Source organism: Loxodonta africana, chromosome 20, assembly GCF_030014295.1.
Source record: "Loxodonta africana isolate mLoxAfr1 chromosome 20, mLoxAfr1.hap2, whole genome shotgun sequence".
Classification (NCBI taxonomy): domain Eukaryota; kingdom Metazoa; phylum Chordata; class Mammalia; order Proboscidea; family Elephantidae; genus Loxodonta; species Loxodonta africana.
Genome location: NC_087361.1, coordinates 21217624 through 21242936, shown reverse-complemented (window position 1 = coordinate 21242936; position 25313 = coordinate 21217624). Strand labels below are relative to the sequence as shown.

The 25313-nt window shown below is 35.0% G+C and overlaps 1 protein-coding gene across 2 annotated transcripts in view; it reads left to right on the top strand.

Annotated features, from left to right (window-relative positions):
- Positions 1 to 24608, top strand: part of ARL13B (ADP ribosylation factor like GTPase 13B) — a 90734-nt gene extending 66126 nt beyond the window's left edge. Inside the window, exons 4-10 of one of the 2 annotated variants that reach the window (XM_010590392.3) lie at positions 897 to 1002; positions 1869 to 2071; positions 9510 to 9624; positions 12729 to 12948; positions 16390 to 16506; positions 17497 to 17565; positions 22499 to 24608. In XM_010590392.3, coding sequence (XP_010588694.1) covers positions 897 to 1002; positions 1869 to 2071; positions 9510 to 9624; positions 12729 to 12948; positions 16390 to 16506; positions 17497 to 17565; positions 22499 to 22575 — 907 coding nt within the window. In that variant the 3' untranslated portion in view covers positions 22576 to 24608. The remainder of the gene's footprint in view (positions 1 to 896; positions 1003 to 1868; positions 2072 to 9509; positions 9625 to 12728; positions 12949 to 16389; positions 16507 to 17496; positions 17566 to 22498) is intronic. The other variant, XM_010590391.3, reaches the window with a different exon arrangement.
- Positions 24609 to 25313: the final 705 nt, after the last annotated feature.

Sequence of the window (25313 nt, the reverse complement as noted above, 5' to 3'; positions counted from 1 at the left end):
ACTTGTAAAAAGACATGGGATATTGAATGAACTGGATAATTTTAAGGACTTACTGTTAATTTTGTTAGATGTGATAGTGGTATTGGGGTAATTATTATTTTTTTAATTTTTTTGGTGAAGTGATATGACTGAGGGGGGACAATGGAAAGTATGTAGATGATCAAAATGGCATAATGGTGGTAATTTTTGAAGCTAGGTAATAGAGAGTCCATCTAATCCAGACCAACACAGTGTTTTATTAAAGCTTTTGACTTCTGCCATGTGATAGTCAAATAGTAATATTTTGTTGTAATTCTTACTTTCCTTAGGAGTTTTATTTTAGTTTTTAATTTTGTTATTGCTAACTAATTTTTTTTTTTAACTAATTAGTTCCTAATGAGTGAAGTTTTTTTTTTTTTTTTCCTGCCCAGTGTTACACCAGGTGGCATAGAAATGGCCCCATCTCCAGTAAATTGCACATTTATGTGGACACATTCACACACTGGAAATGCAGACAAGCTGAAATATTACAAGCTCAAAATTTGGGCGTTTACAACACGATGCTGTCTTTTAAGAAGATAAGAACATAATCTGAAAGTTGGATTTGATAGGTTGTGGGCTGTGGAGAGTGTCCACTTCTTTTTCTGTTTTTTTTTTTTGTTGTTGTTGGCATACTTATCTATTAAGTTTTCTTGATACTCCTCTTTACCTGACGTCACTTTTATAGACCAATTCTTATGTAATTTAAGTAAGCAATAATAAAAGAAAAATGATGAAATCAGTGTTACAGTATCTTCTAAAGCCAGTGTGTTCCGTAATCAGTGGGATTAAGACTTTGGAATGGAAGAACATGGTCAGAATATTAAGTGACTGTTGATTATGTGTTTGCTGTAAAGGTACCTCATTTTTCTCTTTAGGTTAGCGAATAAGCAAGACAAGGAAGGGGCTTTAGGAGAAGCTGATGTGATTGAATGTCTGTCTCTGGAAAAATTGGTCAATGAGCACAAGTGCCTATGTCAGATAGTAAGTTTTTTTTTTTTTTTTTTTCCCCTATCCTTTGAAATATGTTCACTGTAATTTAGTTTTTATGAAAGGGGACAGGCAGTTAGAAAATAGCCTTTTAACATAATTGTTTTTTAACTCAGGGAATCACACTCTCACTGTTCTACTGATTTATTTAATATTGTAATATTTGTTTTCTGTTTAATAGTCATTGATTTCCATAAACTATCCTTTAAGATTACAAATATTTTGAAATTTGCTTTTTGTATGAGGTTTTAAGGTATTGCTGACAGGGCCTGTAAGCTATACCAACGTGTCATGTTATAAATTTTGTGCAGTGGTAAAGAAAAACTATACATAATAAAATTTAAACAGTTAAGGATTTTATAATGAGTTTTGAACAGTCATATCAGGCAAGTTATAATACAGCCTTAAGAAAAATGAACAGTGAGGATTTAATAATTTATTCTGGTTTCATAAAATGATCATTTGGCTGTCAATCTTAGTGGATGTTTACTGCTCTAAATTCCCTGGTGTAAGGAATTAAACCTTTCTGGTATTTTTGTAAGTCAGGATATTTTTCTTCTGGCAGTTCAATTTCATTTTCCACTGAGCTTATTTAAAATTATAAATGACACTATAGACTTCTTGTCATGATATTTCCCATAGCTTACAGATAAAAAAACTATCCATAAAATATTTCAACTCGTGTGTATTAATGTTAGTGATTATTGCAGAAGAGTGTAAGTTAAATAAACAGGTGCTCCATATCATTAATATAAATGGATTGATTTGATGTTAGTAATTATACTTAATGCTTTATGGATAGATCTGTCTGAAGTACTTTTTAATTTAATCTTTGAGTCACATCAAGTCCTATGTTTCAGGAACCTTGTTCAGCAGTCTTGGGGTATGGAAAGAAAATTGACAAGTCCATTAAAAAAGGCCTTTACTGGCTCCTACATATCATTGCAAGAGACTTTGATGCCTTAAATGAACGCATCCAGAAAGATACAACAGAACAACGTGCTCTTGAGGAGCAAGAGAAAAGAGAAAGGGCTGAACGAGTGCGAAAATTGCGAGAAGAAAGGTAAGTCGTTTAAATTTGTAGCACGATGCATTTGAAGAGTCCAAAAATACCACAGTTTTATGAACAAATTAAGAGTTTTATCTATTCACTTTCCTTTTTATGTATAAAGGGAAACACTAAGTAGGTATTTCTATTCTTTGAGTATATTTTTCTCTGTATAAGTTTGGGTTATACATTTCTATGTTCACCTGATAGTGTTATAGTAGTTATTAGATTTACTCGTTATGTATTTATTATTTCTTAGAATTTTTTGAATTATATCTCTTATTTCTCATGAGTATCTTTAGTTCAGTGGCTCTCAGCCCACAAGGTGATTGTCTTCCGTAGCAGACAGAATATCTGGAGATATTTTTAGTTGTCATGGCTAGGAGTTAGAGGGTGTTACTGGTATCTAATAGGATGCTCCTAAACATCCTGTGGTGCACAGGACAGTCTCACACAACAAAGAAAAAAGTTGCCTGAAAGAAAACCTTTAAACTAAATTTGCCAAAGTTTAATTTTTTTAAATATAATGTTTACATAAATTTTACTAGACTTAAGAATCAAGTTAAGCAAAATCTGGTTTTCACTAGTTTTGTCAGAGAGTAGACTAAGTTGTACTATTTCAGGTTTTTAAAAATGTGTTACCTGAAAGAAGATATTTAAGATAAATGAAAGTGCTAAGATTTGAAAAGAAGTTTAATGGGAATCTCAGAATTTCTTTTTCCACTGGATTATTATATGGTGGGGGAGTATCGGAGGTCCAGGGAAGGTTTTTTAAGTGAGCTCCTGTAAGATCAAAGTTGCCCTCCATCTACCTAAGTAATATATTGGCCTTCCTCAGTTGCAAGCCTGGTGGGCAAGAACCCTCTACCCTTGGGTACTTCTTTAAGGTGCTTTCTTACACTATCAAGGAAATCTTCTGATTGTTGGTAATCTTTCATTTAATTCAAATATAGGACTTACAGGAAATTAATATTTACAGAGATAGCTCTCTATCCCTGTGTGCTCAAAACATGAGCAGTCATTCACTTGGATCTCTTTAGGTGCATCAAAGAAAGCATGGGGATAAGTAGTTTTGGCAGCTGTGGATATGGAGTGTTAGTTCCCGTGAGGATCTTTAGTTTTCTATTTGAGTGTATGTTTTCATGATAGAAAAGGTCACTACAACCAATCACTGATGTATACCTTCCTTTCATATATTCGTAGAACTAAAATGTGTGGCCACACTTTTTGAACACTGCTCTTACTTTACCACCTAAGAAAACAAAACAAAACTTTGACTTGGATAAAAGACATCTAATATTCTTTTTTTTTTTTTTTTTTAAGTTTTTTGCTTTTTATATAAATATATTCTGTATCATTAGATGGCGGACTTTTCCTAGGCCAGTCATGGTCTGAGGCCTGTACTATTGAACAAACCAAAACCAAACCAAACCCATTTCCGTTGAGTCGATTCTGACTCATCGCAACCTTATAGGACAGAGTAGAACTGCTCCATAGAGTTTCCAAGGAGCGGCTTTTGGATTTGAACTGCGGACCTTTTAGTTAGCAGACAAGCTCTTAACAACTGCGCCATGAGGGCTCACACTGTTGAACAGAGTTTCTGTAATTAAAAGTATGTTCGGTTTCTTAAATTCAACCTAATTGGTTTATATATTCATTTCCATTGTTTTTGAAAAACATTACAATGTACTATTGCTGGTTTGTAAAAAGTATATTGTTGCTGTTGTTAGGTGCTGTCAAGTTACTTCCAACTCTTAGTGACCGTATGTACAACAGAATGAAACACTGCCTGGTCCCAAGCTGTTATAAACTGAACTGTGCCCCTCCAAAATGTGTGTCGACTTGGCCAGGCCATGATTCCTAGTATTGTGTGGTTGACTACCATTTTGCGATCTGATATGATTATCTTATGTGTTATAAATTGTAAATGTCTGTGATGTTAATGAGGCAGGATTAGAGGCAGTTATGTTAATGATGCTGGACCCAATCTATAGGACCAAGTTGTATCTTGAGTCAGTCTCTTTTGAGATATAAAAGAGAGAAGAGGGGGACCTCATACACCAAGAAAGAAGTGTTAGGAGCAGAGCGCGTCTTTTGGACCTGGGTTCCCTGTGCTGAGAAGCTCCTAGACCAGGGGAAGATTGATGACAAGGACCTTCCCCGCAGATAAGACAAAAAGCCTTCCGCTGGAGTGCGCATCCTGAATTCAGACTGCTAACCTCCTAGACTGTGAGAGAATAATTTTCTCTTTGTTAAATCCATTCACTTGTTGTATTTGTTATAGCAGTACTAGATAACTAAGGCAGAATTTGGTACCAGGAATGGGGTGCTGCTCTAACAGATACCACAGACACACAGGCTAGGCAAATAGGACCACCCAATTCTGAAGGAGCAGAATTGCTGTGAGACTGGAAGGCAAAGTTGAAGCCCAAGGCTGAGGGACCTCCACCCAGAATCCAGAGAATGTGGCCAACACCCAGAGTCTGGAGGGCAGGGCCATTGCTTAAATGATCTCAAAGAACAGAGGATTATTTTCAAGCCCTGAGAGCTAATGTAATGTATTCTGCTGATTTGCTTGGTGCCTGTTATCCCTTTCCTTCCATTTGTAATGGAAAGTCCTACTTTGTCCCTGTTCCACCATTGTGCTTTGGAAACAAATAACTGGTATTCTAGATTTCACAGATGAAGAGGAATTTTGCCCTAGAATGGAATTTGGACTTAGAGTTGCTTTAAGAATTCCTGAATGATATGATGGGGTGAATGTGTTTTACATGTGGCAAGGACATGAATTGGGGTGGGGGGCAAAGGGTGGAATGTTATGGATTGAATTGTGTCCCCCAGATATGTGTGTCAACTTGACTAGGCCATGATTGCCAGTATTATGTGGTTCCCCGCCATTCTGCAATCTGATGTGATTATTCTATATGTTGTAAATCCTAATCTCTATGATGTTAATGAGACAGGATTAAAAGCTGTTATGTTAATGAGGCAGGACTCAATTCATAGGATTAGGTTGTAATCTTGAATCAATTTCTTTTGAGATATAAAAGAGAGAAGTGAGCAGAGGAGAGGGGAACCTCATACCACCAAGAAAGAAGTGTCAGGACCCAGGGTCCCTGCACTGAGAAATTCCTAGACCAGGAGAATATTGATGACAAGGACTTTTTGACAGAGAGAGGAAGCCTTCTCCTGGAGCGAGTGCCCTGAATTTGGACTGCTAGCTTCCTGGACTGTGAGAGAATAAATTTCTGTTTGTTAAAGCCATCCATTTGTGGTATTTCTGTTACAGCAGCACTGGGTAACTAAGACACATGCCATTATCACAGTTGTTGCTATGTTTGATCCCATTGTTGCAACCACTGTGTCAGTCCATCTCATTGAGGGTTCGTCCCCTTTTTCGCTCACCCTCTACTTTACTAAACATGATATCCTTCTCCAGGGACGGGTCCCTTCTGATAACTTGTCCAAAGTACTTGAGATGAAGTCTCACCATCCTCATTTCTAAGGAGCATTCAGGCTGTACTTCTTCCAAGACAGATTTCTTCATTCTTCTGCCACTTCATGGTATATTTGATATTCTTCGCTAACACCGTAATTCAAATACATCAATTCTTCTTCAGTCTTTCTTATTCATTGCCCAGGTTTCACGTGCATAGGAAGTGATTGAAAACACCATGGCTTTGGTCAGGCCCACCTTAATCCTCAAAGTGACGTCTTTTTTTTTTTAACACTCTAAAGAGGTCTTTTGCAGCAGATTTGTCCAATGCAATGTGTGGTTTGATTTCTTGACTGCTGCTTTCATGGGTGTTGATTTTAAGTCCAAGTAAAATGAAATCCTTGACAATCTCAATATTTTCTCCATTTTTCATGATATTGCTTGTTGATCCAGTTGTGAAGATTTTTTTTTCCTTTATATTGAGATGTAATCCATACTGAAGGCAATAAATAGTCTTTGATCTTCATCAGTGAGTGCTTCAAGTCCTCTTCACTTTCAGCAAGGAAGGTTGTGTCAAAGCATACCATAGCTTGTTAATGACTCATTCTGCAATTCCGAGGCCTCATTCTTCTTCATATAGCCCAGCTTCTCTGATTATTTGCTCAGCATACAGATTGAGTAAGTATGGTGTAAGAATACAACCCTGACACATAACTTTTCTTATTTTAAGCCATGCAGTATTGCTCGTTCTGTTTGAACAACTGCCCCTTAGTCTTTGTACAGGTTCTGCATGAGTACCATTAAAAGTGTTTGGAATTTCTATTCTCAGTGTTATCCATACTTTTTATGATCCACACAATTGAATGTTTTTGCTTAGTCAATAAAACACAGGTAAACCTCTCTTTGGTATTCTCTGCTTTCAGCCAAGGTCCATCTGACATTAAAAATGATATCTCTTGTTCCATGCCCTCTTCTGAATCTGGCTTGAATTTCTGGCAATTTCCTGACAATGTACTGCTGCTACTTTTTCTGAATTATTTTCAACAAAATTTTACTTGTGTGTGATATTAATGATATTTTGTTCAGTAATTTCTGCATTCTGTTGGATCACCTTTGTTTGGAATGGGCACAAATATCAATCTCTTCCAGTCTGTTGCGTAGGCAGGTGTCTTCCAGATTTCTTGGCATAGACCAGTGAGTGCTTTTAGTGTTGCATCTGTTTGTTGAAACATCTCAGTTGGTATTCCATCAATTCCTGGAACTTTGTTTTTCAACAGTGACTTCAGTGCAGCTTGAATTTCCTTCAGGTACCATCAGTTCTTGATCATATGCTTACTTGTGAAATGGTTGAATATTGCCCAATTCTTTTTGGTGCAATACTCTGTGTACTCCTTCTACGTTCTTTTGATGCTTCCTGTATTGTTCGATACTTTGCCCATACCATCCTTCAGTATTGCTACTCAAGGCTTAAATTTTTTCTTCAGTTCTTTCAGCTTGAGAAATACTGAGTGTGTTCTTCGCTTATGATTTTCTAGCTCCCGGTGTTTGCTCATTTCATTATAATACTTTACTTTGTCTTTTCAAGCCGCCCTTTGAAATATTCTGTTCAGCTCTTTTACTTCATTTCTTCCATTTGCTTTAGCTGCTCTGCGTTCAAGAGTAAGTTTCAGAGCCTCTCTTGACATCTGTTTTGGTTTTTTCTTTCCTGACTTTTTAAGGACCTTTTGCTTTCTTCATGTATGATGTTCTTGGTGTCATCCCACAACTCATCTGGTCTTCAGTCATTAGTGTTCATTGCCTCAAATCAGTTCTTGAAATGTTCTCTAAATTCAGGTAGCATATACTGAAAGTGGTCTTCTGGCAGCATACCATACAGTGTTCCACTGCTATTTATAAGGTTTTCACTGGTCAGTTTTTTTAGAAGTAGATGGCCAGGTCCTTCTTCCTAATGTATCTTGGTTTGGAAGCTTCACTGAAACCTCTCCATCTTAGGTGACCCTGCTGGCATTTGAAATACCAGTGGCATAGCTTCCAGCATCATAGCAACATGTAAGCCACCATAGTACGACAAACTGACAGACGAGTGGATATTGTTACTAGATACCTGAAATTACTTGTTAATAAATAAGTAACATTAATGACTGTCCCATAAGTTTATTCATTTACAGAGTGCTCACATATAATTACTTTATATAATGCAATAGCCTTATGTGGTAGGTATTATTTTCTACATTTGTAGAAAGGCTGAAGCTCAAAAGCTCAGATACAAGCTTGAGATCACAGAAGTAATACATTGCACAGTTTCATGTTTTGGCATGTTAAGTTCAGAATGAAAAGATATTTATTTCTATGATCTGGTTAATATAATATTAATGAATATTTACATAGCTATACTATGCTTTTAGTCTAGTGGCAGATCTATAATAATCTCTGTCGTCAACTGTATGATTTGGTAATTTGTCGCTCTTCATATGTAGGCAGCATTACCTGTAAATCACAGACAGTGGTAACTAATATGGGAATACTTACTTAATCTGAGTGATATAAGGGAACTTCTGTTATGCAAAGCAACAGTTGTTATTGTTGTTAGTTGCTTTTGAGTCAGTTCTGACTCATAGCGACCCTGGGTACAACAGAATGAAACCCTGCCGGGTCCTGAGCCATCTCACACTTGCTGGTATGCTTAAGCCCATTGTTGTAGCCACTGTGTCAGTCCATCTCAGTGAGGGTCTTCCTCTCTTTCGCTGACCCTCTACTTTACCAAGCATGACATCCTTTTCCAGTGACTGGCTCCCCGATATCCTGTCCAAAGTACATGAAATGACGTCTCATCATCCTGGCTTCTAAGGAGCATTCTGACTGTACTTCTTCCAGGACAGATTTGTTCTTCTGGCAGCTTATGGTATATTCGATATTTTTTGCCAACACCGTAATTCAAAGGCATCAGTTCTTCGGTCTCCTTATTCATTGTCCAACTTTTGCATGCATATGAGGCGATTGAAAATACCATGACTTTTGTCAGGTGCCCCTTAATCCTCAAAGTAACATCTTTTCTTTTTAACAGTAACTTTAAAGAGGGGTTTTGCAGCAGATTTGCCCAATAATACCAGTTCATTTCAGCTCACTAGTGCCTAGGATATTGATCTGTTTGCGTTCCGGTTCATCCTCTAATAATCGGAACGTGGAATGTACAAACTACGAATGTAGGAAATTTGGAGGTTGTCAAAAAAAAAAGAAAAAGAAATGCAACAGTTGTTATCTAATTAAAATATGATATATAACTTTAAAATGTTTCAGTTTATATTAGTGTTTTGTCATATACTTCTATGTAATCATCTGTAGATGATGCTGCTTCATTATTTTTGTATAATAAATAAAATATGTTTGAACATGGTTGTGTATAAATAAAAATATACATTGGATTAAAAAGATGTTCTCCCAAGTATACTTTTCATGAGAAGACACAGCCTTAAAGAAAAGCGTTAATAAGAGAACTTATTAATATCAGCACCAGTGGAGAGACAGCACTGATTTTGGAGGGTAATTAATAAAGATAAGCTCCTTGCATTTGGCAAAGTAATTAACATGAACTGTTGACATAAAAAAGTAATGGGAAGTATCATTTTTGTCAGTATGTCTTTCTTCTAAAATTCAAATTATTAGTATTTACATGGGGGTAAAGGTTTATAGTAGCATCAAAACCAAACCCAAACCAAACCCATTGCCGTCAAGTTGATTCTGACTCACAGGATAGAGTAGAACTGCCCCACAGAATTTCCAAGGAGTGCCTGGTGGGTTCGAACTGCTGACCTTTGGTTAGCAGCTTTAACACTTAACCACTACACCACCAGGGTTTCCATAGTACCATAAGAATTCCTGAAACACTCCGTAATTAAAAGCCACTTTCAGATGTTTAAATTACAAAGTTTAATAGCTTTACACTTACTGAAAGTTTTCTTAAACATGGCTCAGTACCTTCTTGTGAGGAATTCAAATTGTTTTTTCTTCATTTGATAGGGAAGAAAGAGAACGAGATCAGGCTGAACTGGATGGAAACGGTGGTCTTGCTGAGTTGGACCCAGAACCGATTACTGTTAATCCTTTCCAGCCAATAGCGTCTGTGATCATTGAGGTATGGTTAGTGGCAAATGTAATTTTTATATCTTAAATTATAAAGTTGGAAGTTGGGAGAGGAGGCAAATTGTTAGGAAAAGGAGATTGTGTGATAGAAAGAAATGTTTCGTCAGAGATTATTTATGAAAGAAATGTGAGAGATGGGTTATAGGTTTATTGCTTTTGTTCCTCTTCTAGTTTACCTTTTGTTCTAGTTTAAAAATGGGAAGATGACTTAAGAATTAAATGGGAATGAATATGAAGGTTGAATGTAGCAGTTATATAGTTACTCTTCTGATAAATCTTTTTTGTCATTTATTTCACATGATGGTAATACATTTACTCTTGTTTACATGATCTTTGACACTGCATTGCTGTTACTATCCCTTGCAGTAATATTTAGGTGCTGGTAATACATTAGAGTATATACTCAATAATAATAAGGATACTTAATAATGTTAAAAAATATTGTAAGTTCTTCTACATCTAAATAACATTTATTTTAATTTTAGTTGTCATGTATTTACAAAAATTAATTTGTAGATTTTAATTTTGAAGAAGTTAAGTTGTGGGGGTGAGCATGTGTGTGTATGCCTGCGTCTGTGTGTCTGTGTCTTTCTTTTCAATGTCTCTTGGTGGATGGAGTTTGCCTCTTAGCCCTGCTTTCATCGCGGTCAGCAGCCTTGCCTCCTTGGAGGCAGTGCTTCCCAAACCTCCTCTCCACTCACTGAGAGCTGAATGTGGAGGCAGACTTGCTGTTCCTGCCAGTGTGTTCTCCATTCCCAGTGCCCTGTCACTGCCTCCTCACACACAGGTGCTCATCTGGAAGGGGGATGATTGTGTCTTCCTTGGGGCTGCTGCTGAGAAGGGAAGCAGCTCCACAGGTAAGAAGATGGTTGTATATTTTTGGTGTTGTTTCATTTTACAAAATAATTGTTAATATGAGATATTTGGTATTAAGATACCCAAAAGTTGTTTATATTAAATCTTTTATTAACCAAGTTATGTTTACATTCACTGTGTTTTTCTAAGTACAGTAAAGCCATCTTAATAGTATGAGCTATTTTTCTTCATCCTATCAAGTATTATATTCGTTGAATTTTGTTTTATGTTCTTTTCAAAATATTGGTAGAGAAAAAGGGAAACAAGTTTTACTTTTCATGTTGGAATATTCATTACTGTGTGTGTAATAAAGCTGGCCTTGTAAATAATGGCCAATTATTTTAGAATAAAGTGGTTACAGATTAATTAGAAGATCCTAATGCTTCTCCCAAAGTTGTATATTTCACTATACAAAGGCTAAGTGAACAACACTGCTGTACACTGTAATACACCAGATATAGTAAGTCTCTGAATTAATTGGTGGCATGGGAAAGTACAGTCGATACGTTTTTACCAAAAAAGTAATTTTAAGAAGATTGGTCAGTAAAGAAATGAAAATAAATTGCTAATAGTTTCCTTTATTACCAGGCATAATTTTTTTCTTTTTTCTGTACAGAATTTCGCCTTTATAGCTTTTGCATTTTATAGAAGCACCCAGCATTCCTTTTGTTTTACCAGAGATGATTCAGATGCTATGGTATTAGTTCTGAAATACACACACCGATCACTGAAACAAAGTAAACCTAGTTACGTATGAGCATTTGTAATAGAATAAAGATGACATTTCAAATCTGAGCAAAAAAGATGTTGGAACAACTAAACAACTATTTGGAAAAAAGCAAAATTATTAAAAACTATATATCAAATTGAATTTCAAGAAGTATTAAGGGTTTAGATGTACTAAAAAAAAAAACCTTTAAAAATACTAGTAGATAATATAGTTAAATATTTATGTAAGTCTGGAGGAGGGAAAATTTTGAAAGCAGGACAATCAGGGCAAAAATCATAGTGAATAATGAATAGATATTATTTTCAAATTTTGAGGAGCTGTTCTATAAAGATAAAAAGCAAAAATAAGTAGGGAAAATATTTAAGACACATAAGACAAAGAACCTTTACCAGTTATTACAGATATGAGAATTTAAAAGAAAAATGGACATTGGTTCCCCAAAGAAGAAGAAGGAAAAAAATTAAAAAATGGCAGTAGGCATGTATAGTGATAGTTCATCCTCACTAATAATAAACCCATTGCTGTTGAGTCGATTCCAACTCATAGTGACCCTATAGAACAGAGTAGAACTGCCCTGTAGAGTTTCCAAGGAGCGCCTGGTGGGTTTAAACTGCCGACCTTTTGGTTAGCCGTAGCACTTAACCACTATGCCACCAGGGTTTCCTCACTAATAGTAAAAAAGACATTTAAATCTAGCCTAATGAAGTCAAAACAGCAGATAAAAATATTTATAAGCTTGGCAGAGATTAAAATAAGCTAATAATTATATGCAACATTGAAAAAGATGTAGGAAAATATCATTCTGTCAACCCTTTGGCTGGGGCGTAAATTAATTCAGTCTTTCTGAAGTTCATGAATGCATATCACATTTTAGAGTATGCTTACCCACTGATGCAGCGATTCTACTGTTAGGAGTTATCCTAAAGCACTAATAGGCCAAATGCATTTTTTTATAATAGTGAAAAATTAGAAATAACTTCTTTGCCCATTTATAGGGAATTGGTAAAATAAGTTATGCTGTAACTATTCAGATGGTAATATAATTACGTTTATTTTGTGTCCGACACTATTCTAAGCATTTAGTATATTCATTGACATTGAAAGAAATGCATATTCTTAGATAAAAATTTCAATTTTTTTTGTTTAAAAAACAAATGCATAAACATGTATGTATAGAGAGCCAATCGCACATTCATGTGTGTGTGTGGGTAGTGCATGCCTGTGTGTGTGTGGGGTTAGGCAGAGAAGAAGAACTCTTGTTGATTACACAGCAAACAGTGATCCTCCCCAGAATGGGGTGTTATTGATGGTTTTTGTTTTCTTTCTTTATGTTTTCTAAATGTTTGGCAATTACATGTTTTAGTGATATGTTCAACAAGTAATTTTTAATAGATGTATTACAAGTGTCCTTTAAGTTACAGAATGCTCTTGGATGGATTATTTGATTTTTCCTTTGAAACTGTCGTAGACACAACCATTGTAGTAAAGATAATATACTTCATTTTTATTAGAATGAAAAGAAACTTGAAAAAAAGAGGCAGAAGATAGAGAAAGACAGCGATGGCTGCCCCCTGAAGCATAAAATGGAGCATGAACAAATAGAGACCCAGAGCCACATCAGTGACAGTAGCCAAAAAAACAGTGAGTTTGGAATAGCAGAAAATTACAAGGAAGCATTAACTCAGCAGTTGGAGAATGAAGATGAGACAGACCAGCAGTCTTCAGAATCAGGTGTTAAATCTAGTTATTTAAAATGTATAGCTTATTTGTATTTCTTTTACTATAATCATTTTCACAAAAAGATGTACTCTATATATATATAAATATATTTTTTTATATATATAAATATTTTTTTTTTCTTCAGCTGTAGTATTCATTGTGATTTTTCCATGGTCTTTATTTACTTATTAGCCAGTTTGCTCCTAACTTATGTTTTTAATCATGATGATTTTGTAACTTAAAAGGATTTCAGTAAAAAGTTCCATTTTCAATTTTATTTTCATGGTTTGGAACACAGTGTATCCCAAGAATTCTTGGGAATGTATTTAATACCTTTAGGTTTTTGTTTTTTTTTAAACTTCATACTACTACGATTAGCATCACTTTTTTTAATTGACTATTTCGATAGGATGCAAACAGAAAGCTTTTTAAAAGTCTTGTCAAATAGCCATTTTTCCTCTTACTTTAATACCACACAAAATCTAATTGGTAATTGTGTTAGTTATCTAGTGCTGCTATGACAGAAATACCACAAGTGAGTGGCTTAAACAAACAGAAACTTATTTTCTCACAGTTTAGGAGGCTAGAAGTTCGAATTCAGGGCACTGGCTCCAGAGGAAGGCTTTCTCTCTCTGCTGGCTTTGGAGGAAAGTCCTTGTCTCTTCAGCTTCTATTTTGTGGCTTCTTGCAGATCTCATGTGGCGTGGCATCTATCTTCCCCCATATGTGCTTTTTTGCTTCCTTGTTTAATCTGCTCTCTTATATCTCAAAAGAGACTTATTTACAACACGCCCTACCCTAATACAGCCTCATTAACCCAACAAAGAAAACCCATTCTCATATGGGATTATAACCACAGATATAGGGGTTAGGATTTACAACACCTATTTTGGGAGGACACAACTCAATCCATGACACTATTACCTTTCCTAACTGGTAATGTGATTTTACAGGAAGTTCAGGTCTTTTGATGTCATAGAGAGACAGCCTGCATTATTCAGGAAACCTGTGATAGAATCGTAACTCTCCCATCTACTAAACCAAAACACAGACCCATTGCCGTAGAGTTGATTCCACCTCACAGTGACCCTATATGACAGAGTAGAACTGCCCCATAGGGTTTCCAAGGCCGTAAATCTTGACAGAAGCAGACTGCTACATCTTTCTCCTTCGAGCAGCTGGTGGGTTCGAATTGCCAACCTTTTGGTTAGCAGCCTAGTGCTTTAACCACTGTGCCATATTTTTATATAAACTTCTTTAGTCCTAGTTTTCTCATGTCTATGTTGAGGGCAATTCATATAAAATAACCCTGCCACGTTCCTACCACTATGCCTGATGCATGGGAAATGTACAATAATTGCTACTTCCTTACCATTCCTACTTAGTGATATGGTTGTATTGAACATAAGAATTTTTTGTATAGGGTCTCAGGGTTTATGGAAAGTAAGGTCTCAATCCCTGAAGTGCAGATTATCTAACATGGACGTTTTGCTGGATGAATAGTATTAGTTGTAAAAGTTAAACTTTTTGTCCATTGGGAAATTCACATCGACAGGGAACTGCCAGAAATTCAAGCCAGATTCAGAGGAGGATGTGGAACGAGGGCTATCATTGCTAATATCAGATCTTGGCTGAAAGCAGAGAATTACCAGAAGTATGTTTGTTTGCCTGTGTTTTATTGACTATGCAAAGGCGTTCAACTGTGTGGATCATAACAAGTTATGGATAACATTGCAAAGAATGGGAATTCCAGAATACTTAATTGTGCTGATGAGGAACCTATACATAGACCAAGAGATAGCCTTTTGAACAGAATAAGGGGATATGATGTGCCTAGTTAGGGTTGTATCCTTTCACCATACTTAGTCTGTGTGCTGAGCAAATAATTCGAGAAGCTGGACTATCTGAAGAAGAACGCAGTGTCAGGATTGAAGGAAGAATCATTAACAACCTGCAGTATGCTGATGACACAACCTTGCTTGCTGAAAGGGAGGAGAACTTGAAGCACTTACTGATGAAGATCAAAGACTACAGCCTTCAGTATGGATTACGCCTCAACGTAAAGAAAATGGAAATCCTCCCAATGGACCAATAAGCAACATTATGATAAACGGAGAGAAGACTGAAGTTGTAAAGGATTTCATTTTACTTAGATCTACAATCAACACCCACAGAAGGAGAAGTCAAGAAATCAAATGACACATTGCATTGGACAAATCTGCAAAAGACCTCTTTAAAGTTTTAAAAAGCAGAGATATCACTTTAAGGCCTATGGTATGCCTGACTCAAGCCATGTGTTTTCAGTGCCTCCCATGCATTCAAAAGCTAGACAATGAATAAGGAAGACCGAAGAAGAATTTAGGCCCTTGAATTGTGGTGTTGGCGAAGAATATTGAATATACCATGGACTGCCAGAAGAACAAACGAATCTGTCTTGGAAGAAGGAAAGCCAGAATACTCCTTTGAAGCAAGGAAGGCAAGACTTTGTCTCACATACTTTGGACATGATATCAGGAGAGACCAGTCCCTGGAGGAGGACAGCATGCTTGGTAGAATAGAGGGTCAGCGCAAAAGAGGAAGGCCCTCAGTGAGGTGGATTGACACAGTGGCTACAGCAGTGGGCTCAAACATAGCAATGATTGTGAGGATGGTGCAGGACCAGGCATTGTTTTATTCTGTTGTACATAGGGTCACTGTAAGTCAGAACCAAATCATTGGTACCTAATAACAACAACAACATAGCTCTGTCAATAGAGTTAAACAGAAGATAGATTTATGGCAGTTTCTCGATTTCTTGAAAAGACTTTCTGACACTAATACATTGTTGAAGAGCAAAATGACTTGGCTGTGATGTAACACCTCTCCTTCCACAGCCCTTTGTGACTTTTATGGAAACTCCTGCAATTAGACAACTATATCTGCTTAGTATGACACTAGGAAGGAGCCCCTGTATGGCACAAACGGTTAAACACTTGACTACTAGCCCAGAGGTTGGCAGTTTGAACCTACTCAGTGACATCTGGGAAGACAGGCCTGGAGATCTGCTTCCGAAAGGTCACAGCCTTGAAAACCCTGTGGAGCAGTTCTACTCTGCACATGTGAGGTCGCCATGAGTCAGAATCGACTTGACGGCAAATAAAAACAGCATGACGCTAGGAAACAAATATAAGTTTCTTTCAGTGAGCTTTTTTTTTTTTTTAAATTCTGAATAATTTTTCTTTGAATTTAAAATATAGGATTTTTGTTTGTATTATTTTCATTATTTATTCACTCAATAAGCAATTCCTTAAAAAATTGATTCTTGGTATGAACAAGTAAGTTTAATAGAAGATATATTTCTGTGTTAAATAATTATACCAATATTTTAGTTGTATTCTTTTTTTTTATTATTATTATAGCATAGAAATTTACTCTTCCCCAAAGGTATAAAGTTCCATGTTTATATTCTTGTAGATAACAGTAAAAGGAAAACTAAAAAACTAAGAATAAAAAGGAGTCACCGGGTAGAGCCCGTTAACACAGATGACACTGCTCCTAAGAGTGCAACACCACCCCCCCCTCCTCCTCCTGGTGAGTAAATTAACAGTGATACTGACTTTGGAAATACTGGTTTAAACAATGGAGACAAAAAGGAAAAGAAGGAAAATTGCATAGTATTTATTCAGTATACTTCTTTCTTTGTGAATTTTTGAAAAAGATACGTTTGAAGAATTCTTCACTCTGTCTACTTTGTCCAAAATTTATCAACATATGTTATCTATTGCTTTTTTTAATTGGAAAAAAAGTTTCATAAAAGCAAAAATTAAGTAAAAACTAAGAAAACTTTACCTAAGCACTTCCTAGAATGTGTTCAAGCTATATTTGAAAGATCAGTACCCAGATTGCCAAAAAAAAAAATTAGATTTGATGGATCGATGGACCTTTCATCATAAAAGTTAACGTTTGAAACCAAGGTGTGTGAATTTTTCCATTATATTTCCAACATACCTACTCAGTCTGTAAATTGGTATGAGGATTAAATAGATTAATGCTGTAAAGAACTGGAACATTTTAACTGCATAGTAATCGTGAGTTCTTCTTTTCAACACAAAGCATAGTACTTCATGTTCTATTGGTGCTTGGTATTATCTGATGATTGAATGTATTTATAATGCCATTGTTGCCCTTCATTGATGGCTTAAGATGGTAAAATCTTCTTTGAGAATTTTTCAGGACTCATTTACAGTATTCCATTTGATTTTTTTTTTTTTTTTTTTTTAGTAAATGATTTCTTTTAGTCTCTACCAGGGGTTAGAACGGTAACCTAACGTGAAGACTGTTTTTTTTTTTTTTTAGTTAAATATGAATAAAAACTTAAAGCTGATGTTAGCAGCCTACAGTTATATTTTTAAATACAAGACATTTATAATGAGTTTATGGCTCTCCAGAACTGTGTCATTGCATATATTTCAATTGACATCAAATGCTATATATACTTCCTATCAAGGGAGGGAGCCTCTCAGTAGACATAAAGACACATTGTTTAACATGTTTTTAAATGTTTTGTTCTGTTTTTTCTAGTTGGCTGGGGCACCCCCAAAGTCACTAGACTTCCAAAACTTGAGCCTCTTGGTGAAACACGTCATAATGGTAATGTAAAGGCATTGGTTTTCAGATATCACCTGTACATCTTCACATCTACTTTTCTGACCTCATAACTTTCACTCGTATTTTATTTTTGGAAACCTTTCCAATTCACAAATCCTTTTTCATGGCTTAATTTTTTTTTTTTTTTCATTTCACTTAATTTTTTATTCTTAAGTGCATTTTGTGTCCATACAATTTGATCTGGTATTTATCTTAAAATACAAAAGTAAAAATAATCATAGCTTCTGTTTATTAATATTTTTGTAGATAATTATGAAAAGGTTTTCAGCAATTTAAATTAGAGACATTATAATTATAGTGTTGAAAAACTACAGCGTCCTACATATTCTCAATAGATGCAATGATCATACCACATAATTATTTTTTCTCTGCTCCTAGTGAGATACTCAGATACCAAAACCAAACCAAACCTATTGAGTCGGAATTCATTCTGATTCATAAGATACTTAGATACTGAATATTAAAATGAAGTAAACAGAATTTTTAGAATTAGAGATCAAATCAGTAAACCGAATAAGAATACTGACTAGAAAAAGAAGTTACTAAAGGCTTAATTCACTCAAGATAACAATATTCTTTAAATGAACATAACATTAGCCATAGTCCAGCTAGTATGTATAATTATATGTAGATATAGCTCAATAAACTTATTCATCAAGAAAGTCCAGTTCCTTATTTCAGGGCTCTGTGTTTACCTAATCTAGAACTTGTTTCCTAAGGAGATCACTTAATAGATTAAAAAGTCAGAGGTTTAATCTTTAGATTATAAGTTGTATTAAACCGTATAAAACATTTTTTTTTATTCAGGGGGTACGTAAATGTGCTATTTGCTTTCTTTTTCAATAAGTGATAAAATATATCTTCGTAATCATTAGTGAAAATGAAGGATTTTTTTTTTCATTTCTAAAGACAGATAAGTTTTTCCTTAGACCATGTCAGGATTTCTGAAATGGTATTTCCAGTGAAGACACACATTTCTGTTTTATTTACTGTCTTTTCTTCACGATGTTTTTATTGACTGTAGTAGAGAACGGAAACCCTGGTGGCGTAGTGGTTAAACGGTTAAGTGCTACGGCTGCTAACCAAAGGGTCGGCAGTTCGAATCCGCCAGGCGCTCCTTGGAAACTCTGTGGGATAGTTCTACTCTGTCCTATAGGGTCGCTATGAGTTGGAATCGACTCGACAGCACTGGGTTTTTTTTGGGTTATAGTAGAGAACAGTTTTTGTTTTATACCACTCTGAGGACACTTGCATTTGTCACAATACTGTTTCAGTTTAAATATTTACGGCTTTATAACAAATTAGGTAATGTTAATATGTGCATATGTGTATACCTTTCTTTCTCTTACTGAATTCACTGTTCAGCAAGCATTTTGTATGAGGCAGTAGCTGAAACATTGGTGGTACCAAATTGAGTAAGACATGCATTCTGTCTTTGCGGAGATCCTAGTCTAATAGAGAAAACACTAGTTCAGCTGACTACAGTATATATGACAATTCACAATATACAGTACCATGTTCTGTAGTGTAGAATTGGAGTACTGTGCACAGACCACATGGGGATAAGGGAAAGTGCAGTAGAAATGGGTCTTGGAAGAATGAGAATAGTCAGTAGGTGGAAGAAACAGGCTGTTCAAAGGTAGAGAGGGATGGAAGGACATTTCTTATTTGGAGAATAACATGAATTTATTCATGACTAGACCTTAGTTCGTGTGGGAAGCCAGGATAAGGAAGAGGAACTTCAGAGTTATAGAGAACATTGAAACTGGAATTGTGGCTTAGGGCCAGATTGTGAAGGGCCTGGCATATATGTTAAGATGCCTGGACTTGCTATAATATTTTAAGACATACTCTTCATTTTTAGCAGGGATGTAGTGTTATTTGACTAGTTACTTAGGAAAATAACTGTGGTCGTGATGTAAAGTACAGACTGGATGGTGGCTACCCCTGAAGTAGGGAAGGATCCTGGTTTTGTGGCTGTTGTAGTAGTCAAAGTGAGGTGTGAGGAATGGAAATGAGAATGGAGAGTAAAAAATGTACTCGGAATATTTTAACAATTACAGTAAGTAAAATTTATGAAGGGATGTGTGGGTTGAGGGAGAGAGGAGTAAAGGCTAATTTGGCTTAAAGGACTGGATGGTTGGTGCTGTCTCTAAGACGGAAAATACATGAAGAGGAAGGAAACATGTTTTGGAGAGACATATACTGGTGCATGTAGGCTTATCTGTTTGGAAATGTGTATAGACTGGTACAAGTAAGAATCTGGAGCTCAGGAGGAAAAAAAAGGCTCCAGTGGGCAGCTGTGAGGGTGTGTAGGAGTTGAGGGAGTGACAGTTTGCCGTTTCTAAGGGAAAGAACGCAGAATGTGAAGAAAAGAGCGGATGGTAGCATCCAGGAATGCCTTATAGGTAAGGGGCAAGTGGAAAAGAGGTTGAAAATTGGCTGAGAAGATTTTGGGTTATTTTGTTGTTTGCTTTCCTGTGTTTGTTTTTGAAATTAGGACTCCTGGAGAATAGTTATAATCAATTATTTCCATTTAAGTCCATATCCAGTATTTCAGTTAATTTCCATTGTATAGCAATAAATTTTATCGTCCCAAGGCAGAGAAGAAAACAGTATAAGTGCACAAGCTTGAAATATCTTTATTATTTTTTTCCCATAGATTCTAATAATTAAAGTATATTTAATCTGTGTTTCTAAAAATGTGTAGTCAATTCTGCTTTCATTAATGGAGAAGAAAGCAGGTGTGATAAATTGTTGTTATTTTTTAATACGAAAAGGTTGCAGTAAATGATTTTTAGTGTTTCCATGAGATCTTCATCAGAGATGCTGATAGGTGACAATTACGTAATCTCATCCTCTTCTTTTCCCTAAATTTATCCATATTTTTTTTGCCTTTAAAACATCAGCCTCTTGACAAAAGGTTGCTGGTTAGTAGACAACAGATACGTGATGAACTAGATAATTACAAATTGACTGTAATTATTTTCGCACTTAAAATTTACTGAAATGAAAAATAATTTGCTGTAGTCAGATTGGAAATGTTTAAGGTAGATTGTTACGTGTTCTTTGGTTATAGGCATTTTGCCTTGATAGCAATCTTATTCCACTTTTCTGATTGTTTTTATCGCCTGCAAAACTTTCTCAGTGTAACGGGTAAGACGGGTGCATTCAGAGAACAGACTGAAGAATCCATATTCACTTTAACACTCTCAGTCTTTATCAACATGTTATGTATTATGTATTTACATTATAAGGAGCCCTGGTGGCACGGTGGTTAAAGTGCTCAGCTGCTAACTGAAAGGTTGGCTGTTCCAATGCACTAGCCACTTCGTGGGAGAAAGATGAGGCAGTCTGCTTCTGTATAGACTACAGCCTTGGAAAACCTGTGGGGGCAGTTCTACTCTGTCCTATACGGCCATTATGAGTTAGAATCGACTAGATGGTAACCAGTATTACACATTATGAGAAACAAAGATTCTGTTAGTCATAATACCAAACTAAAGAATATTTTCAAGTCTTGTTATGAAAGAAGATAAGATTTTGTGTGTAGTTTTACTGCTCTTCAATTTTTCATGTTAAAATAGCTTGAGGCCCTTTATTGAAATGTGTGTTGGCAATTAAGCTGGTCATTTCAGTTTGGTGCTAAGATTGATTTACATGCACTACAATTATGGCAGTGAGAAACTTTGTGTAGAATGATTTAGTTTTCTGGCAAATAATACAAAATCTACAGAAATAAACTAAAAAGACACTTATTGCCAAGTGTATTGATTTATCTTTTAGGAGGATATTTTTAAATTCTAGAAGTAAAATGTAACAGAAAAAATTATATTCACCTGTGGTTTAATTGTGAGTTATATTATATATTAAAATTCTCATTAATTTTGAATTTAAGAAATTAGAAAAAGTATACTTCAAATTTATCAAAATAATTATTTTAAATATAACAATAACAGCATATACCATGTGCCTGGAACATAGCTAAGCACTGTGTACATTATTTCATTTTAATTCTCCCAATAATCTTGTAAGAATGGGCGATGCTATCCCTATTTTGTGCATAAAAACAAAAAAACCAAACCCATTGCCGTCCAGTCGACTCTGACTTACGGTCACCCTATAGGACAGAATAGAACTGCTCCATAGGTTTTCCAAGGAGTGGCTGGTGGATTTGAACTATTGGCCTTTTGGTTAGCAGCAAGCTCTTAACCACTGTGCCATCAGGACTCCATATTTATTTCAAGTGATCCTAAACATCTTTGCTTCTAGAATAAATTTAAGGTAATATGTAGTCCAGAAAGTAATTACTTATTACAAGCTAACATAGGCCATTACATTTATAAGCCAATGTATGATAATTAAGAAATAAGAATTTATTATGTAGTACAAAATAAAACTTTGTTTTTAGTATTGAATATGCCGCAAATCACCAAACTATACTGAAGCATCTTTGTAAAATATTCCTGATGACAAGCACACTGGAATAATTCATTTATGCTTCTCCCAAAGTATCTAGAGGGTAACAGGCCCTGGATAAGAACATGGTCTGTACAGATGCTGACTTACCAGGGCTTTTAGAACAGGCTCTGTGAATTTTGAGTGTTTGTTATTTGTTCTGTCCTAATGGGAATGTGTAATGGGAAAACAAAAATTATTTAACAATAAATATATCCATTTGGTGCAGCTTTTTATTAAGTATGTAGAGATTAATTTCTAATCTAGAATTAGGTAGTGTTTTGAATTTATTCATATTTTCTATTCTTACTTTTTTTCCTTTTCTTTCTACCTATCGCCTCACCTGCCAAGGCATAGTGTCTTAATTTTTTAAAGGTGTTGACTGGAAAAAAATGAGTTGTGTCAAAAACCTGGATTTGTTGTAACTGTTTTGCCTCCTGATTTCCCTTCTTTATAGATTTCTATGGGAAGCCACTCCCTCCTCTGGTTGTACGACAGAAACCCAACAGCGATGCCCATGACGTGATCTCATAACCAAGTCCACGTGGATGAGCGTTCTTTATATCGGCGAGATGAGGTGGAGGGCATTCTTCTTCCTCAAAGAAGAATAACCCTGAGCATTGACAACTGGCAAAATAACCACAGCGATTTTAGCGGGGAGTTTAAGATTACCGGCCACCGCCCTAAATGATCTAATAATTACTCATCGTGTTCTTCATGGTTAAAAAAGAAAGGAGGTAAAATGAACAGTGTGAGGGATGAGCATCTGGATCAAGTTGGCAAGATGTAGTGTTGACTCTCTGGTTTACGCGTCCCCGCCCCTGGGCGTATTCCTGACGGAAAACCTCTTCAGAAAAAGAGCTAATGGACTCCCTGCTTTCTTTACTATTTAATAGCCTCTGTTTCTGTCTGTTAGACTATTTTTGGTAAGTTTCATGTGCATGTAGAGGAAGCTCTTGGGAATTTATAACCTAAATTTTTTAACTATTTTTATATTTTTCTAAAACTTGTATTTAAAAGTTTTAATTACTGTAATATTGATTGTGTACTTTCCTATAGATGCTTTTTTTAAAATTGTGTCTGGAAAATAGAATTGATTTACTTGACAGCTGTTAACTATATGAACAGGATATATTTACGCCTTGTAGTATTCTTGAAGTATGCATCCTAATTTGACCTAATTTTAAAATATTAGCTTTTTTAAATAGATTTTATGAACTTTATTCTACCAAATTATGTTATTTGAAAGCACTACCCAAGGATAGAGTTCAATTTTATTTTTGTTGTTGTTAAACTGTTTTCTTATTTTAATAAACGAAAGAGATTTGAAATACCTTTTTGACCTAAATGTTTTTTAAATGAATAAAAATATTATATGAAATAGTACTAAAAATTGCAGTAAATACCTATTTTAAATTCAGAGATCAAGGCGCTCCTCGTCACCACCTTGTTCTGTCAGAAGCTATAGAAACTCTTAGGTCACCCCAATTCTGTCTTAAGTTTTACAACCAGGAAGTAGCTTGGGTACTGAAGCAATAAGAATAAAAATATTCAAAAATTACTTTTATAAAGAAATAATTCCAAAATAATTTCTTAATTTAAAATAATAGCACTTGCACTTAAGAATGGCATCCATAGGATTCTCTGTCTGGCATATAGACAAATTTATGTATATGTATTTTTTTTTCTTGAGTAATAGATGTATAACATTGCCTTTAACTAAATGCATACTTTTTGTCAAGCTGAAATTACTATGAAGAGAATGATTTTTATATTACCTCGTTAAAACTGGTCGGCTTGGTAACTTATGCTAACGACCGACATGTACTGGTATCTGATGATAGCATTAGTAAGTACTTCTAAAGCAGTGTCATATGACTACTTAATAGCATCACATTTTATTCACATTTTTAAAACTCACTAAATTTTTATTAATCAGGTCACTTATAACGCTAGTCAGCATGATACACAGTTTCTTGTAGTTTTGTTGTACACTCGGCCTACTTAGCTCACCAAGTGAGGGAAAAAAGCATTCTACTTCAGATAAAAAATCCGTAGCAATCTAAATTTGATAAAAAAAAAATTTGATAGATGGCTGAAATGTAACACGGCAAAACAGGAATTACATTTTGAAATGGATTTTGGAGAAAAAAATTATTTGTATATCTTTTGATTCCTTTGTAACATTTACATTTATTTATTCACTTTTTTAACTAAACTCATACTTTTGCCATCTTTTTATATTCATCTAGTTTGAGAGTGTGATTTAAAAAAAAATTTTGTTTCCTACTAATGTTCTGATATACAGTAATTGCTACAAGTCCATTTAATACAAATAACAATGATTTTGAAATTATATATGTGACAAAATGGAATAAATGTTTTCTATAAAGTATCTCATAAAATTAATTTGTATCCTTAAAGCCTTCTAAAAATACTTTAAAAGCTCTTTTGTAAATCCAGGTGGATTTTAATAATCAAATGCCTTTTTTGTTATATGCTGCAGGTTTATTCTTAATGATCATGAATTATAACATTTTTACACAATAAAAATAATTTATACCAGTATGCTATTTCTCTTTTTCATTTAATGGATTAAAATGTTTTCTTTTGGATAGTGCAGTAAGTAAGAATTTTGGAATATGATTATTGAAAGACATTTTAAGTTAGTAGATTAAAATAGACCATTTTCTGTTATCTTATATGACAGACTTTTTTCCTCTGGGCAAGTTTTTATATATATGTGGGAAAGAATGTTGTCATTTTGAAGGCAGTCAAAATAGCATCATATCGCCTTATTCTGGATCATCCAATGTCTGTCTTTTAAGTTAAAGTATTTTTAATTATTTAAAAGTAATTTTATATGCCCTTAAGTGTAAGACGTATACACACACGCATGCGCACACTCACATTTTGTATGTAATTCATTTCAAGTATAAAATTGTGCAGAGGAACAACACTAGAAGGAAGTACTGTAACATGCTAACAGTAATTTTTTTGGAGTTGCTGCTTTTTCTTAATTTTTCAAACTATTTTTGGAATTTAGTTTTACTTTTATAGTGGGGGGAAGCAAGTTTGCAATTTTTTACAAATTGTTTGCCATGTTTTGCGTAGGTTTAAAATTAAATGTTCTGTTAAATGCCAAATGATAAAATTCACTTAATATGTAAAACCTTGTGTGAACAGCCTGGAGAAGTACAACTATAGAATTTGCAATTATATTTGTAGCTGGTCCTTTGAAGTGTTCTCTTACTGTGACGATATGTGTGTGT